At 40.0% G+C, this 19,093-nt stretch overlaps 1 protein-coding gene across 3 annotated transcripts in view; it reads left to right on the plus strand.

The window, feature by feature from the left end:
* Positions 1 to 19,093, plus strand: part of PARVA (parvin alpha) — a 66,527-nt gene that overhangs the window by 32,942 nt on the left and 14,492 nt on the right. For all 3 annotated transcript variants that reach the window (XM_077784384.1, XM_021527536.3, XM_021527537.2), the window contains exons 2-6: positions 9,964 to 10,053; positions 10,153 to 10,223; positions 10,825 to 10,927; positions 12,899 to 13,039; positions 14,971 to 15,086. In XM_077784384.1, the coding sequence (XP_077640510.1) occupies positions 9,964 to 10,053; positions 10,153 to 10,223; positions 10,825 to 10,927; positions 12,899 to 13,039; positions 14,971 to 15,086 (521 nt within the window). The remainder of the gene's footprint in view (positions 1 to 9,963; positions 10,054 to 10,152; positions 10,224 to 10,824; positions 10,928 to 12,898; positions 13,040 to 14,970; positions 15,087 to 19,093) is intronic.

Here is a 19,093-nt window from a genome sequence, read left to right on the forward strand (position 1 = left end):
TGGCAATGACAGCAACTCAGGAAATGCATTTAGCAGGTAGAAGTTCACACAGGGATGTTTCTCTTGTCTGACAGCTCTTGACAGGTGCCAGCAAGTGCTGCTCCAAAATTCCAGCGTGTTTGAGATCTCTTGGAAGAGACAGTGGCAGGGCATGTGCAGTTCAGAGCTGGGGCTTTACCCTTACCATGCTGGTCTTCAGAGAAACACCTCAATCAGATGAACAGCTCAGTCAGGTGATTTGTTTTAGACAGGGCATGTGCAAGATGGAGCAGCTGTTTGATTTTGTAAGGAAATAAGCAAAATTAGGAATGCACAGAGGGTACCAGGCAGGGCCCAGGAAGGGCAAGCCATAGGGCTGGATGAAAATCATTACTGGTTTATGTGGAAAAAAGGGTGTTTTCTTTGCCATGACAGGGGTTTGGAAAACAAAAGGTACAGGTATTCTGGCTGCTCTGTCAGGCTAATGTACATTACAGATGAGCTTTTAAAGCTGTATTTTAAGTGCCAGGTGTCCATTTTACAAGTGCAATTTGTCTCCAGAAAGGAAACATGTAGATGTATTCTTTAAACTAGAATTGTGGTTTTTTTTCTATGCTGCAGAATGAGGATACTGCTGTTTTCTTCTGTTAAATGAATTAATTCTGATTAAGGGATTTGAAAACCTAGGCTGGGAAGTGTTGATTTATTTCCTGTGCAAATTGAGAACAAAGTCTGCTTTCCTAAGCCAAACACAATTTCTAGTTTGTGCTACCAAAGTCCTGTCTTGCATCATCATCGTCTTGCACGTTTGTGTAAGTGTGTTTTAGGAGGATAGCACAGCTACACTATTGATCACACCACACTGTGATTTATGCCAGCTGACCAAAGTCCTCCCTGCAGCCAGGGATTTCTACAGACAGCCCTGATACATCTTTTCTCATCTCTGAGCTAGCCCTTAGTACTGTATGGCTGGCAAAAGCAGAGGGGCTCCATACGTATGAGTGTGCAGCTTGATAATGCACACTCATATGAAATAAGGAATTTTCCCTTTTCTCAGGGCCTTGCTGTAGCATCAAAACCTGAAGCTTTTCTGCTGTCAAATGCACGTTAACCTCAACATTGGCCAAGAGAACCCTGAAGGGCAGTTTAGTTTTTAGGATGCTCGAAAATATATTTCTTCCATTTTAAAGTTTTATTTGCAGCCTTTTACCAAATCCACCCCTTTTTCTTTCAGAATGTAGCTGGGTTTCTGTTGATCCAGCCAAAGCCACAGCCTCTTTTTACCATGTTGAAGGCCTGTCTTTAGATCCCAATTCCAAATTAGATCCTGATTCTATCCTTGACTACAAACTCCAATTCCCTAGGACATACTGCAGGTATTTTAAGAAACCATCTCTGTGTGTTAGGCACAAATATTAAACATGGCAAGAAATTGAAAATCAATTTTAAGTCAAGGGGAAAAACAGAATTAGATGTTGCAAGTCGGTTCTGCTCCTGAATCTGAGAACCATGGTTAGATACTCAGGATTGACACAGAAGGCAGCAAAAAATGGACTGCAAACTGCCAGTTATGCAAATAAGTAATATATCTACATATTTGTATTCATTATTATTTTAATTTCTTGAGGTGACTCTTATCCCATCTTTGTTGTGTTTGCTGTTTCTCCAGCCTTGGTGTAGACCCCAAACCTCATCCTGGTTGATTTTGATAGTAAAGAAATCTTGAAGCATGAGAAGCTCTCATAAGATACTAACATTTTTTGTTTGTTTGTTTGTTTGTTTTTGGGGTTTTTTTCCTTCTGGGATGTAGAAATGCTTGGCCACTTATTAAAAATCTTTTAATCCTTAGTCACAGCGTCTTTCTTTGAAGATTATGAGATGCTTATCTCAAAACACAAGTAGTTCTAGTAACTGCAGTTTAAAAATGGGGCCAATGTGTGACACATAAACCAATTTGTAGTCTCTGAGAAGGAGCTGTAACTTTCCAGTAAAAGTAGTCATTTTTCTATTTCTTTCAAGAAAAAGCACTCATCTAGATTACTGAGATGCAGTGGGTCTCTCCTAACTTTTTCTCCTTCAGAAACAAGGCTTATATACACAAGAAGAAAAGAGCAAGAAATTCAGGAAATCCTCAGCTTGCTACTAATGTGCCCTCACATTCCTGAGAGTTATTTTTGGGTTTTCTCTTAGGAATAGCTAGAACTTGTTGAGCTGGGAAAGACTTCTTGGAACAGATCCTTGGTTTTGTCTTCTCTGCATGAGTGCTTCTTGTTGATGTTGGAATAGCTGCTCTTGGTTGGTTAGTGATTCACAAAATGAGGCGAGTCAGCCCTGTAAAATCTGCTTCTCCACTCCACAATGTTTGGAAAAAATTGTTGCAGCAAGCTGGTGAGCATGTAAGAAGACAATTGCCTCTGCTTGCACCAAGAGTTCTGTCTGCCTCTCTTCTGGGTATTGCTACCTGTAGATTTGTTGTGACTTGATAAATATCAAAATGTCAGTGAGGAGGATACAAATGCTTTCCCTTCTTCCCTGTATGGCCCCGAGTACTCTGTGTTTGCTGAGATCCCTCAGTAAATTGGTTCAGAGATCTCTCAGTACATACCTCAGTAAATAGGAAATCTCAGCTGTCAGAGGATTTGTTTCTATAAAGTACTTTGCTGTCAAAGGATTTGTTTCAATAAAGTATTTTGCATGTAGGGACACTACATGCAGACCAGCTAACAACCTGTATGTGCCTGTTGCACAAACACCCTACCAAAGTATCTGAGGCTCCTTGGAGTTTGTTTTGGGATCAGATCCCACACAGCACATTTTGATAAGAACTTGGAATGGTCTCCTCATTTCTCATATGCATGGTTTGTTCTTCAGTGGGAATAGGAACCAGCATCAACTGAACTCTTGTCTCTATTTGTTCCCCAAATTGCCTTTTGGGATTTTTCAGAAGGGTTTTAAACACCTCCTGTAGGGTGACAGGATTTTCAAAATGTCTGCAGAGACTGCTTAGGTATTTTAAAAGACTGTATTGAGAGGATGTGCAGAAGGAATGAATGGAATGATTGGCATCTGTGTTAGCTTGGCACTTCACTGCTTGTTACCTCTTAGAAACTAGAAGGAAATTCTGAGAAAGAACCTTCATCCCAAATGAAATGAGAAAGCATGGAAGGCTTAATGAAGCTGGCAAAAGAGAATCACATGTACTCTTTTGAAAAAGGGCTGAGTTTGCTTCCTGATTTGTTGTTTTTTACCTACCCAAACCAGACATCTGTCTGTCTGTGGAGAGGTATTTTCCCTGCCAATTGCAAAAAAAAGAAAGGAACAGCAAACTAATCGCCAAAGTACTTGAACTGTGGTTTTGGACTTCAGAGAAAGTTCAAGGCAAAAGGCATTTAATTTGTTTTGCATACATGAAAATCAAATCATTGCATTTCTCCCATCTTTTATTGTGAACAGCATTACTCCTATTCCTTTTGTGTGCATGCCATGTTTGGTTTAATGGAGAAATGAGAAAAGAAAATAGATTCTTTTTTGGAGGCTGAGTACTAATGCAGAAACATTAAAGGCAGGCACATTGTTGTCAGCCAGTTTGCATATTTATTTACTTCTACAAATGGTTGGCTTGGAGTCAGCAGTTAATGGAATGAGAATGATGTTCCTGTACAGATCATTTCCTGAGAAACATTTTCAATTACAAACATATCTCTGCTTTTCTTCCCTCATTTGTTATGTCTTGGAGAATAAATGGGGAGTAGCATTTACAACTTAAGGTTTATGTTCTGAAGACAATTTTAACAATGATCCCCACATAAAAAGGCCCTTTTGTAGTTGCAGACATATGTTTATGATGTTTTGTGCTGTGAATATCAAATTTCTGGTGGACGCTGTGTCACACTCTGCAAACTTGTAAACATCTATAAATCCATTGGATCATTTTAATACCATGTGTAATGCAGATTTATTGTCTTTTGTGTGGATTTCTTTTGTTTCAGAGTTAAAGTTGAGCTGCCAGAATCCATGTTTAATGAATTATGTATTCCAGAAAATTAGGCAGTACTATTTTAGATTAATACTTTCTTTTCCCTTTGTGGATGTATTGGATGCACATGCACAGGTACTAGAAATTAACATTGTGGATAGATGGCCCAGAAAATAATTATGTAAGTTTGCTTGACTAAATAGTATAATTCTGTAGAAGCCTGAATTATGACTTTCTGAACATGTTTTTGTTTTCTTTTTTTCTCCCATTTTATAGCTGTCTTAAGTAATTTTGGTCAGTTTACTCGTTTACCATTATACATCCAGAATTACCCCCCTGGAATTATATCAGTTTATAGAACTGGAGTATGTGAGAGGGAACAGGAGTCATGCTGAGCCAGTGAGCTGGTATAAATCAGCACAAATCCACTGAGATCTGTGTGGATACAGTCATTTACACTCAAGTCTGCATTCAGGCTATCCAGGCAGTAGAAAAATTAAAGCTGCTGTTGTGCACGAATGGTTACAAAAGCAAACCATCGAGGTCATGGGCCTTTACCAGAAATTTACACCCAATAAAGGGAATGTGAAACCAAAACCTGATTCATCTAAATTTGGCTCAGCTATAATTGAGTGTTTGTCTTATAGAAGAACAGTGAAGGCATATCGTGCTGAAAATCAGCATTTTTCTAAACTGGCTGTAATTTCTGGCTACATGTCTAAATGTATGTAGCATAGCATATTTGAATGTGGGCATACATGCAAATATCTAGGGTTATTCTGACAATATGATGTCTGCAGCTAGCCTTCCAAATGGTGCTTGTTCCAGGAAAAAATAGCTTAAGATAGAGACATGACATGTAAAGCTGCTGCCTACTGTAGCAGTTTAAAATATCAGAGAGATTTTTATTTTCTTATAGAAAGCTTCAACTCTTGGAGTCATATGAATGTCCGCAAATCTCAGCTTCCACAAAAAAAACCCAAAACCAAACCAAAAAAAACCCACAAAGAAACCCCCAAAACAATAACCAAACCAAAACAAAGCAAAAAAAAAAAAAAACAAAAAAAAAAAAAAAAAAAAACCAAAAAAAAAAAAAACAAAAAAAACCCAAAAAAAACCAAAAAAACCCCAACTCAATGTATGTGAAACCTTAAAAATGCTGAGGAGCTTGAATGTAAAACTCTTATGCTAGAGAAAGAAAGAAAATTGAGGACCTGCAGAAATGTTATGTGTGTATATATGTCTGTAGGTGTATATGGATCTATCTAAACTTCTTGGATTTGAAAGATTGGGGTTAGAAGCAGTGTGGCATTGGGCTCCTCTAAAATGGTTTGGTTCTAGTTAATTGCACAGTTTCAGGATTCATCCATTCCTGTCATAGCACTTCACTAGTTTTAATTTTGTAAGTATGGAACAGTTACATGGGGAAGACATGGCTGCAGCACTCAGAGGAGAGGCTGTTTTACTCTGCATCTTGTTGTATTTGTTTCATGATTCTTCTGATGGATATAAAATACATCTAAACCACACTGGGTGATGTGGCATTGCTGAGCTCAGTTAAATAATGAGATGTGTTTCATTCAAATCAGAATAACTCCAAGCCCTGAATACTAAATAGGGCAGCAAAAAGCCTTCAAGCACACAAAATAAATGAGTAAAAAACCCAAATGAAACTGTCTAATAAATACAATGTGGAGCAACAGGCTGCATGTACTGAAGGGATTAAGGCAATGTGAACCGTATGGGCAGCGCTGCGCTCTCAGATGTGCAGCTCCAATGGCAGCTGGATGCACACATCCAGGGCAGGCTCTGCCTCGGAGCACACGCCTGGGTTTGATAGCATAGGTTTATGACCTCGTAATCCTAGAGCATCTAAAACAGTAAGAATTCCATCCAGCTTAAAATAGCTGCTGTAGTTGCTGTTGATACAGGGGCTCCCCGGCTCTGGGGCCAAATTTGGTGCTGGCATGGTGGGAGGAAGTCTGTTGACAGCTGATAGCAGTGGAGTTGCACTTGATTACATCATAAGAAATTTGGCACGTGGAGCTGAATCAGAAGTCTGAGCAGAAATGTCCATTCCCTCATGCAGAGTTAAAACTGGGACTTTCACATTGCCAACGCACAGAGATTTGTCTGGCCTGGATGTAGCTGTTGCTTTTCAGGGTCTTGCTTTAAAAGCGCATTCCCCCAGTTCCACTCAGCATGGTGACTGAAAAAAAAAATCCCTGAAGGACTGGATTTTGCTGCCATGCCCAAAGAGATGTAGTCCCTAATCTTCCCAATGCCAGCACGATGAGCATAAGCCCCGTGGTAGCTGATGAACTGGGCTGGATCTGGGTCACAGCAGAGGGTGAGAACACAAAGGGGTCTCAGCTCTAATTGCTGCCCTTGTCCAGTGGCCAAGCATGCCCTGTGCCCAGCACACAGCCCTGGATGCTGTCCTTCACAGGAACTGCCACAGCTCCCAGTGCAGAGATGAGCTGCTGCAGGTACATCCCATCCCCTCCTCCCTTCCTGCTGCCTTGCACTGTAAGGCTTGGAGTGCAGCTCTTAATGATGCTCCAAAGCCACTCCTCAAAGTATTTAAAGAAATTGGATTATGTTATGTTAATTTCTGCTGCTGCAAAAATTGCCCCAATACTGTGTTCTTTCTTTTTATTAAAATACTAAGTTGTTGAAGTGATTTCCATGAAAATTAATTAAAACAAATTAATGAAAAGCAGCTGAAAAATGGACTCCTCTACTGAAACTGTGGTATGCAAACTCTTAGCCTCAATCACATATTTGTGGTTGCTCTATAAACACCTAAGTGTATAGCAGTGATTTGTCATGGTATTTTTTTGATAGAAAGTCTTAGAAAGTGAGGCTATACTACATAAGACATTTTCTCTCAGTTTACATACAGCTTGATATAATGCATGTGCTTACCTGCTCCATTTAGTAATATTAGTAATCTGCAGTTAAATCTTTGCTCTTCAGTATTGGGGGGAAAAAAAATGTAAAAGATGCTGTCAGTCTCAGGGTTTCTCCATCATGTTTTTTGCTTGTGGGGGACAGGAGGGCAGGAGGAGCCTTTGTTATGAGACTAATACCAGCCCGGGGCATGGGTTGTCCACTGCAGTAAGCATGGCTGAGGTGGAGCTGTCCTCTCTAAAAACTGGGTCCATCTGGGATCTGTGGATCATCTGGAGGTGTGGTGGGTAGGTTCTGCAAATGGTTCTGGCAGGTGTGCAAATTGTCTGTGCTTACAGCTGTGTACAGAAGGCAGAGCTTAGCCCCTGCTGTGCAGTAAATATAACACTTGCATTCTAGAACACGTTAATGTTTTAGTTCCCCTTGTATATTTATTATTGTCTTATTTGTATTTTATGTTCACTTTTCATGCAAAGATGTGGCAGGGGTTTGTTTGCTTTCTCTTATTTTCTCTGAGAAAATGATGGAGGTCACTTTATTAAAGGTAGAATGTTGTGCACGTTAGAGGACAGGTATGGCAAAGTTCAGTACAGGGCCTTGTAAAAATTCCTTACATAACCTTCAACCTTGAAAGGTCCACTCAGTCTCCCTAGAGAATTGTCAACAAGCTCTGCCAGCGAGCTGCTCCCTGGAGAGAGGAACCAAAAGCTTTCACTACTGTCCTTCACTTGGAAAATGAGCTGACTGCTTTCTCCAGTGTGTCTCACTCAAGCAGAGCATCCAGCCCTTTGGGCCAGGAGAGTTCAGTGGAGGCACTTGGCTTGATTAGATTTTATTTACTATGCTCCTCCTTGGGACTGATGTGACAAAATCCCACATTTTCTGCCTAGGAAGCTTGGTGTGAAGTCCTCCATGAGCTAAACATTTCAGAGCAGAAGGACCTCCACAGGGAAGTTTTCTACCCACTGACATTTGCCCATAACCATTTTGAACCAAAAAAAACCCCCAAAAATCAAAGAGGTTAATGAAACCAAGAAACCAAGAGTGATTTTCTCTAAGGAGTGCTAGCAGTTTCAACAATTGCCATTATTTAATGTGCAAGCAGTTCCTGAGATTGTACATACTAGACCAACTTCATCCTTGCTGTAACTCCTCAGAACTCAGTGGAGTTACATGAGGGATTAATTTGGTCCATTGCTTTCAGCCATCAGTTTTAGAGACTATGAGAATATGCAGCAATCAAGGGAACTATTATTGTCAGCATCAGTTTATAACTCTTTAGAGCTGCTCACTATTTGTATGTTACAGATACATAAGCAGGATGAGTGTGTGGAGTGAAGTTATGGGTTCAGTGTTGAAGGTAGTGAATTTTTCAGTTATTTTTGTACCCTTAGAAGTTATAAACATTCTAGCAGCCATTATTGCTGTGAGTCTTACATAGATGTTTGAATACAGCTACAGAGATGCTTGAAGCATGCACAGAAACATTTCATCTGGCAGACCACAAAACATTTCATGAAGCATAGAAAATATTTGGAAATTTCTAAGTCCTATTATTGCACCAACTGACTGATGATCACAATGTTCATGAGAATTTAGCTATACTTACTGCACCAGGGAAGTAAAGCTAGCTTATGAGGCAGCCATGAGGGCAGAGGCAAAAGATCTTTAGAGTAGTTCTCTGTTTGCTTAAAAGCCAAATTGTCTCTATAATTTTCAGAATAAACTGAGGAAAGCATCAGCTAGTGCATTTGAATTGTTGGATGGTGAATCTTGCACATAAGTCAGAAATTTCAGTACAATGTCAGAAGCTGTGGATAATGCCTGAATCTTTAGGCCATATGTAGGATTGTTGGATTAAGTTATTTAAGTTTAAACTCTGACTGGCACAATGAGATAAGGACCAGTTCTGTTGAAGGTGTGTGCACTGGAAATTAAGTGGTCGATGCAGCATTACTTCCTGATCATGGATATGACAGTGAGCCCCTCTCCTGGTTTGGTAAATCAGCTTTGCACTGATTTCTTGTTCACAAAGCAAATTTGTGTGATCCCCGCTCTGGTTCCCTCCCTGCTCAGTGCTGGGAGTTCTTGTACAGCACAGGATTGTGAGCTGGCTTGTTGGTATTTCTTGCCCTCTGTTAGGGAGGCATATTTGGGCAGTTTTGGAAGGGTTTTGTCTTTGCAACCTATTAAAGTTTGGGTCACCCAGAGGAATGAGCGAAGTTGCTCTGGCTTGTACTGGGCACAGAACAAGTGACAGGCTTCCCTTTGCACCACTTCTCTGGATCTTTCTGGTCTTTTCTTCTCAAGAACATAGATTTTTGCAGAATTTGGGGACTTTGGCTGTCTGAATAAGACCTTGTCCATATTTCCTGACAACTGCTGGCATCTCCAAACTGTGGGGTCTTGGATTACTTCCCCATTCCTGGGGAAGTTGTTTTTCAACCTCGACTCCGCACTAAGGCAACCCTTCTGAGGGTTCGTCATCCTACACCGTGTCTTGCTGCTGTGATATCTGCTGAAGAAAGGCCAAGAACACAGGCCAGAAGCATCCCGCAGCCTGCTCCAGTGCAGGTCTGCCCCATCAGCATCCTGGACAGCAGAATGTGCTGTGTGCTGCAGCTGCTCCTTGAGTCTGGAATAGTTCCTCAGCTGGTGACTCCTGGGCGGGTGGCTACACAGCCAGACCAGCTAGAGGAGCTAAACTTGAAGCATCTCCAGAGCCATGGTGACATACTGAGAGCAGTAACCATCTCCCTCAGCTGAAATGGTTCATTAGTGTTAAAATGTCAGGACCATTAACATGCAAGTGAGCCTTTTAAAAATTTGAGGCCAAGAGGCCTCATCCTGGAAAAGATTTGAGGTAATTGTGTTGGTTCCAGCACCATTATCTATGAAAAATGTACTCATACAAATAAAGGTTTGTTGGCTGGGCCTCCCATTTTTGTTAGCTTTACTTTATTGCTGTAATTACATGCAGTAGAGTCATGTTCTTATAGAGAAATTAAGACAATTAATGCTACTTTTAGTAAGAGTGAAATAGTAAGTAAAATTAAGTTGAAATTTGACCAACCTTTTCTTTTTCTATTTCCTAGTGTCTGAATTACAGGAAGAAGGAATAAATGCCATTAACTTACCTCTCAGTCCCATTCCATTTGAACTAGACCCCGAGGACACTATGCTAGGTAATAGACAAAAATTTTACATCTCAGTGTGAAAACTTGATGTAAAATGAAGTGTTGTGCCTTGGATAGTTTCTAATGTTTTTCTCTTAAACCTTCCAGAGGAAAATGAAGTCCGAACAATGGTGGATCCAAATTCAAGAAATGACCCAAAATTACAAGAGCTAATGAAGGTAATTAAAGCATGTAAACCCTGTCAGGAAAGTGGAACTGATTTTTAATGCCAGCCCTGCCTCTTTCACTTGAACACTTGAAAGCACTAGTTAGATATTAATTAGTTGGAACCACATGTGTACATCCCAGTGAAATGGGGAGGTCATTTGTAACAGTATCTTTCTCTAGTTGTGGCACAGGGAGACTTAAAAGTTTCTATTAAAATCCTGAGTCCAGAGTCTCTGTCCCATCCCACCCCCAGTCAAAGATCACACTGATTTTCCCTTGTCTTTGTGATTCTTGGGGCTAGAAATTTAGCAGGATGCTTCATTAAAATCAACTTCAGCACCTTTTGCTTCACAATAAGATGTTAAAATGCTACTGAAAGCAAGGGAAAAATTTCAATCTAGAAGATACTGCATTAATTAGTGTTTGTCTAGACCTTGTGGTGCATTGGCACAGCCACCTCAGATGACTCCTTCCTGAGTCTTTCCTGTTTGCTCCTGAAGGTATGTATTTTGAGCCACTGCAGCTTTGGTATTTCTGCTAAGAAAAATGACATGTGGTTTAAATTGGAAATGAATAGTGTATAATACTGCCAAATTTGTGTTTCCCACATAGGTATTAATTGACTGGATTAATGATGTGTTGGTAGGAGAGAGGATTATTGTGAAAGACTTGGCTGAAGACCTGTATGATGGACAAGTATTGCAGAAATTATTTGGTAAGAAAAAACACACGTGCACAGTGTTGAGGCACTTTGTCAAGAAGTAGATCTCTTGTTCCTGCTCAGGAGCCTCAGTATCATCTTACATTTATGCCACTAAGTGATATAAAAATAGCATTGTGTTATGAGACCCCTGAGCATTGGGCTGTATGCACAGCCCTTGTGGCTGCAGTGCAACGTGTGGTGCTCTGCAGCTGATGAGAACAGCACAAAGCCTGCCTGGAGTGCTGCAGAGGAAGGGCTCTTGTCTTGGCAACAGTATTCACTCCAATTAAATTTATTATCTGCATATGGGCTGCACAAACTTCACCATGTTACAAGTGGAAAGTAAGTTTGAAGGCAAGGGCATTCTCAGTACCATGGTGGATGTTTTTAATCTCTGCTCGTTCCATGCTGCAGTTTCTTCATCGCAAGGTTCCTCTGGAAAGTTGGAATTTCTTTCTGGTTTGATGTCTGGCTTTTAACATGACTGAGGTAATGGTGCCCAGTGGATTGCAATCTGAACTTCAGCTGAGAAACAGATAGAGAAAAGAAGCTGCTAATGCAAAGTTGGCATGTGCTTTTTACACTGTTGGCTTGAAAGCCATTTTCTTAGTTATTACAGCTCATAAAGTCTCCAGTAAATTTCTTTCCAGTATCCTAAATGAATCTTGAAACATCATGTGAGCATTTCTAATAAAGACTTCACAGACTATTCCCTTCTATGAATGGTTAAGCTGTTGAATATATTGTGATGGACTGGATATGCCCAGACTGAGCAATTGGATTGTCATGGGCAGTCCTCCAGTGACTTCACCCATAATTCAAAAAATGTGTATTGGGCACAGCCTGACTCTAAACATGCATACAATGATCTAGCATTTATTGACTGCAGAGGAATCTTTTCTACTACACTTAATACCTTGTGGATCAGGTCTCTGCTTACTAGATCTTCAGTCTTGTGGTGAGACTTTGCACAAACTAATTTCTGAGGAGGTGCAAGAATCTTATGGAGATAGCAGCTCTCAGGATTGGGAGGCAGCTGGATTAGGAGGTAGTGGTCTCTTAGGCAGGATTAGGAGTTAGCAGTCTCTTAGGCAGGATTAATAAATAGTGCTATTTTAGGCTGGTAGTTTAGGCTCACCCACTTTGGGAAGATACTCAGTTGGCTTTGATGGGAACAAGATCAGCTCTTACCAAATAAGATAAATCTTAACAAGATACTCTTTTGTAGAACTAAATTGGTAAGTGACCAAGCATTTTGTTTCTGGTGTTGTCACCAGGGAGTTGCTATATTTTCTTTGCTTACTCTTTAAGGGTAAACAATAAAACGTGTATACATAGCAACTGTACTAATTGTAACAAACCAATTCACAAAGTATTTTAACATCTACTGCAAATTTTCAGTGCAGAAAATGGCTGTGGTTTCATGGAGGGAAATTGCCAGAGGTTTTAGTTGTTTTCATGAAAACTTGTTTGCCTTTCTTTGATGCATCCTCTGCCTCTATGAATACAGAATCACTTTGGTTTTATCACTACTAGGCCAAGTAAAATTTTTATCTCCTGCCTCTGAGGTAGAAGCTGGGAGGCTGAGACTGATGAAATGAAGTTGGTGTCTGTTTCCTAGGTTTGATGGTCTGCTGTACAAGCCACTTGCATGCAGAATAAACTTCATCCAGAAGCAATAGAAATAATGGGCCTTATCTCCAAGTCTGGTGCTTCCTAAAGGGACTTGCAGGAAACATTTGTTAGCCAGTGGTGTGGCATAGAGCAATACTTGGCCTTCTCCTTGTCAGTGTGTAACTAAAGGCAGAATGTGAACTTTAAGAGCTCAGAAGTGTGGAGGGAAAGTGGCTCTGGAAAAAAACTTAGATATAAAATTAGGAAGTCTGATGTCTCCTGAATGTACCTCTGGGTGTATGGAATGTCTTTGTGTTCTTCATGGAGCTGACAATTTTTTTTCCTCCATTTTTTCTTCTATCACTTCAGAGAAGCTTGAAAGTGAGAAGCTTAATGTTGCAGAAGTTACTCAGTCCGAAATTGCTCAGAAACAGAAGCTACAGACAGTGCTTGAAAAGATCAATGAAACCCTTAAACTCCCTCCAAGAAGCATTAAGTGGAATGTTGACTGTAAGTTTCGTGTTTGCTATACTGTTCTCATGTGTTGACAGCTGGGAGGTCGTAGGTGTCATCTGGGGTTCTGAAATATCCAATGGTAATGGATGGCTGAAACCTGGGATTTATGGTAGGAACTGCTCTGAAGGGCACTTCCAGATGTGCCACTCTGTCCTCTTTGCTGGTGCTTTTCTGTTTCAGTTAGGTGTCTTCTCAGAGTCTGTCCAAGTGTGGTGGCTTTGCTCTGAAGTCCATGTGCATGCCAGCTTAAGTTTTGTGTTGCTAAATTGGTTTGTTGAAACAGGCAAGTACCTGCAGAAATGCAGTAGATGGACATAAGGAGATTTAGGTCCTAGAACTCTGTGTGAAATTTGCAACACAGATATGAATAATATTTCTGATCATTTCAGGCAAAGTCTGAACCACTAGTTTTGGTTACAAAACTCTAATCAAGACTAATTCTGCGTCCTTCCTGGTCTATTGTATTAAGAGTGAACATAGCAGTATCTAATAGAAATGTCTTCAGTGGCCCAACACAAGACACTTCAGTGGATATATGTTGCAGAAAGTGGGTTATCAGTTTTAGAAAATTAGGCCTGTTAATCTGTTTTAAGTTTGGTTTTCAGAATAATTTCATGCTGGTGAATACTTTCACCAGTATGTCACATTTTCCCTGTCTCCTGTACCTGTCTTGTGCTGAGCAGTTTTGTATCCTGTTCCATTCACAACAAGTTAGTTAGAAGGAGAGAAATTTCTCAAGGGAGGAAGAGTGAACATTTGGCAATTTGACTTTCCCCTTTCTGTGGTCCTGCTGAATTTTTTATCCCCTTTCTTTTTTCAACCTGCCCTGAGTTTTCTTTCATTCTCTGTTATGCAGCTGGAGGTGGGGTGTTTGGAGTGGCCTGACAATTTAACTCCTAGTTTAAATTTAATGTTTTATATGTGTTTTAGAGCTGGAGTAGAAATAGAGAGCAGCAGCTGTGTCCAGCTGTAGTACACACCAGTGGTAGGCAGACAGACATCTTTGTAGTGTTCTGCTAAAGCACCTCATCCCTGACCATGGGCACTCCAGCAGCATTTGCCAGCAATGCCACATTTTATATGAATGTTTATCTCCATGGCATAGCTGAGACTTGCACTGTAAGATTATGAAGAAGGATATTTTAGTGAATCTGGTTGTGTTTCAGCAGTGCAGTAAGGTAGCACTTAATGATTAGTTCAAGTACAAAAAACCTAAGTGCATGGCAGTGTCAAAGATCTTTTAGGAAGACTACTTTGATGAATGCAAAAACAAATTAGAAGAAGAAGAAAGGCAATAATAAGGATTGGAAATTATCCACATGCATGCCAATGGTTTGATACTTGATCAAGGATTTCCTACAGTTTGGCTTTTGATATCTTGTAAGTTGTGTTAGTGTTAACTACCCATATATGAAACCCGCTGCAAAAAAGCTTCAATAGCAGAACTAGAACAGCTTCATGAGGAATGTTTGAGTCATTGAGTTTAATAAGTTATTGCTTAAGGCTTGTGCCAAAACAGGCTCATTTATCATCCTGCAGACATTGTGACACTTAAAAATGAAAAAGTGCATGTTATGAGTACAAAAATATCTTTCTGATAGTCCATAAATCCTTATTGAAATAAAAGGAATAAAAGAGAGGCAAGGAGAATGCAGAGACAGCACTTAAACTGTTGTACATAAAATCTGGCTTTTGGATTAACTTTAGATTTCCATCTCCATGAGCCTATGGCACTCAGATGTTGTAAAGAGTAGTGCGTTGGTGCTGACGCATCTTGCAGGAGACCACTACAGCCAGTGACAGAGCCCCTGGCTCCAGGTGGCAAGAGGAAAGTATCCCATAATCCCTACATCCTAAGCAGAAGTAAAAACCTGTGCCCTAGTTACTTTGCAGTTTGTAACTTGTGCTTTTAATATCTTTTTCAGCTGTTCATGCTAAAAGTCTCGTAGCGATACTTCACCTTCTGGTTGCATTATCTCAGTATTTTCGAGCACCAATCCGACTCCCTGACCACGTGTCCATTCAGGTGGTTGTTGTGCAGGTAAGAGGGGCCTTAAACAGCTCTTGGAAGTTGATTGAGGGGTTTCTTGAAAAATGCATCTGGAGTTTCTGCCTGGGCAGGCACACGTGTGTCTCTGGCTGACATGGAATACATGTGCATCTTCCCTGCTGCAACCAAAAAAGGCACGAGTGCCTTCCCAGATTGAGCTGTGCCTCACAATCTCTTACTTTGACTGTGAAGTGGCCAGACTGTGACAGTAAAAAAATATATGAAACATTATTATTGTTGGAATGTGTTCATCACGCAGAGTGATTGCTAAAATTATTATTTTCCCCATTTTTTGACACTCTTCTCACTTGTGTAGAGATTCAGATCATTCTTGGCACTGAATGATGAATTGTCACTGTTTATTACATTCACATTTATGTTAGGTGACTAACTTCTTTTTCAGCTCTGTGCATGCTAATTGAGTCTGATTACAGTGTTGGTTTTCTCAAAAGCATGCAAAAAAATCCCCATCAACTAAATCTTTTGTCAGTCTCCTTATTAGAGACTCATCCATTCAAACTCTTCACGTTTTTCTGTTCATCATTTTTCTTTCAGCTGAACTTGTGCTTTCTCTATCTTGTTTGTCTTCTTCCCATTTAATCTGCTTTTCTTTGTCTCCAATTAACTTTGCCTTTATTTTTCACCCTGCAACTGTCTTTATTTATGTCTTTTAACTGATGTTACCCTGAAGTAACTGGTTGAAAGAATTATTGCTCAAGTTTTGTGTGGCTGAAAACCTACAAGACAGATCTGAGAAAGTAAACATTCTCTCTTCTAGAATTCAAATAGGACAAGTTTTGTAACTTAGGGAGAAATCTGAAGGAGAGTCTCTGGTAAATATGTCACCAATGTCTGGTAGTGACTCATTGACTCAGATTCTGCTTCATGGGTTTCTCTACAGATGATGAAGGAGAATCCCTGGGAATCTGCACTTAGGTGTCTAAGACTTCAAAGAAACCTAGTTCCTTTGGCTATTATAAATGTATTATTTATACTGGTTTATCTCAAAGTTACACCAAAACCAGTGTAAGAAATCTGGGGTACAGTGAGCAGGGCATCTTTATGATGAAAAGCTAAATGAGAACAATATTACAATCCTTTAAGAAAGAACCATAACCTCTGCTGTCATTCCATACCTCCAGATAAAATTCCAGTTGAAATCAGTTGGCATAATTGTCCTCTTGTTAAACAGGCTAATGTAGTTCAACAGCAAATCCACTGAAGTCAGTACAGATAAGCCAATTTAAAACAATAAGTAGTGGGAGAATCTGGCTCACTCTTAGTTACACAGCTGCAGCTCAGGCGTCAGTGGTTTGCAGTGGAAGCAGTTGCACCAGAAGAATACCCAAGTAATGTTGAAGGAGATTTTGTCCTTCAGACCCTGACCTTGGTGAAAGCCAGTCAGTGAACCTCCAGAGCTGTGCTGATTCCTATTAACAGAGGGTGAGGACCATATATTTCCAGTAATTGTTTGAGACATTTCTCATTTTTATTTTATGGTGGGTGAGAGTTTTATTTTTTAAATCTTTGATATCCTGTGGGACTGATTCTCTGTCATGCATCATGTACCCTTTGAACTCACTATGGTTTTACTCAACCATCAGCAGATCCCAATGCCTAATTTAGTGGTCAACTTGCACACCTCATGTTATAAATGCTCATGCATTCTGTAAAGAAAGATCAAGCCTAGAGAAGCTGAACAGACCATGCAGTAGCTGTTTTAAAATTCTGCTGTGTGTGGTTTGATAAAGAGAACAGGAGAGACAGAAATAAAAGAGCAAAGTACTTTTATGAAGTACTTCCTTAATTCATTTCATGATTTTGTTAGGCATAGAAGCAACATAAAATGCAAGGGTTGCTGTGTTGGCTGGATGTAGTTTATTGAAATAGAAAAAAAACATATTTGTGAAACAAAAAATGTGCTCATGTCCAAAGGTAATCAGCCTATTTCTTATGAAAGCTTGTTTCCTTTGGCTGTTTTGTACAAAAGCTGTTAGCAATGAGAGTGATATGAAATCTGGGTTTAAGCTGATTTAGGAAAAAATGTGATAGTTGGACCTTTTGTAGCTACTCTATTATTTTCTTTTCCTGCCATAACAGTAGAATAAATAACTTTGAACAAAGCCCGGGCTTTGTTTGATTGTATCTACTGAAATGAGGGAGAGCTTTTTTGGAGAGCTGGGTCTTGTCATCATTTTGCCTCTTCTTAAAAATTATGTATTTTTACCATCCACAAATGGTTAGATGACAGATTGTTTGTGTCCAAGAGATGGAAATCGGAGAGTGTAAGAATGCATTGGCAGAGCAGCCAGAATGGCTTCAGCATGTTCTGGGGTGTATAAACTACACTTAGGCAAAGCTAGGAAATTATTGAAACTAGATGAGTGTGTAAATCACAACCCTCATCAGAGATCATTGGTTCCACTACCTGGGAAAGTCTGAAATAGTTTAGAGCAGCACTGTCTCCAGGTTCCAATGAAGTCTTCTCTGGATCTCTGACAAATGTATTTGTTCTTTCAAGCTCCAGAATAATTCTGCACCTCCAGAATAATTCCCACCTACTTTGGTGGGGCAATTATAAAACATGGTCCTCCAGGTGAAATGAGTTGTAACAAGACAGGCAAAAAGCCATCCAAATAATGGTAAGATTTTCAGACTGGGACTTTGCAGGGGAAATGAAGCAGTTGGCCCTCAGTTACATAAAAATGCTGACACAAAAGGAGATAAGAAGAGATCTTTTCTATTTACAGAGGTACTACCCCAGTTTCAGATTTTTTTTTTTTTTTCTGTTCTAGGGAGTTGCCAATTTTAAATGGGAAGTGATTAGGAATATCTTCAGGGACTTCTGTGAAGTCTTTTCAGCTGTGAGGGGAGAAAATGCCAAGCCTGTTCATTAAGGTCTTCTCTCATCACTGGAATGCATGTCCAGCTTTTCTTTTTAGTGGAGAATCTTAATTCATGCCTCTTTTCTAAAGGGACTTTCAAATGGTTGATGTTGATTTTTATAGTTTGTTGTTTCAATTTTACCCACTGTTGCCTTTAAGGGACGTGCTGGATTGTCTCTCAGTAGCACCTCTCTGTATTTTCAGGAATATTGTGTCATTCATTGTCTAGTATAAGACAAACCTCACAATAGGTGTCATCAGTGTTAGGGTCAATTTTGAGATGAAGAGTTTTTAAAGAGCAGGAGATTATGAGAAGCAGCCTTTAGAGAAGGTGCTTAAACAAGTGTTTTAAAATTAATTCCATTGGGAATTCACCAGTCTTTTTACAAATCAGAAGTATAGGAAAATCTGTCTTGACATGTGCTGATCAAATAAGTGTCCAGGGGATGCACGTTGTATTTGGGCAATGTGGAAATCCCATCAGTGTTAGTGGTCAGGTGCCAGACACAAAACAAGGGCTTGGGATCATTTTGGTTTGGGGTTTTTGTTGTTATTATCAACAACAAGATTAGGGTGCAGATTTTTTGATTGTAATATATTTGCTGCAGTTTATCAAAAAATGAAATATTTTTACTATCAGTGCTGGAATATATTTCAGGCAGTTTTTGTGTTCTTGCAGAGAGAAGGTGTACAGCATTAGAAACCTTTTTCTGCTTCCATATTCCCAGTCTGATCACTGAAAAATACAGATGGTATTGCTTTGGTGCTCAGCCCCTGTGGGAGATGAGAGCAGCAGGGTTCTTGCTGCATAAGGCATCAGTGGCATGTCAGAGTCATCGTGAGGAGGAAATAAAAGTTTCCTTTCACCCTGCAGCAAAGGGAAAAAATAAACAAAAATACCAAACAGATGGAATTCCAAGTTGTGCTAGCATGAGCTAGATTGTAACTGGGAGTTACTTCAGTTAGTACTGGAGACAGCACTGAGTGCAGTCTGCACAAGCTGGAAGTGGAGGTAGCCCTAAATTATGTCATTCTTCTTCAGACTTTGAAGGCGTGTGATAGGCAATGCCTCTGCAGCTGGTCTGTGCCCTCTCTTCCAGTATCTAACACCCT

This window comes from Lonchura striata, chromosome 6 (assembly GCF_046129695.1).
Source record: "Lonchura striata isolate bLonStr1 chromosome 6, bLonStr1.mat, whole genome shotgun sequence".
In the NCBI taxonomy this organism is placed as follows: domain Eukaryota; kingdom Metazoa; phylum Chordata; class Aves; order Passeriformes; family Estrildidae; genus Lonchura; species Lonchura striata.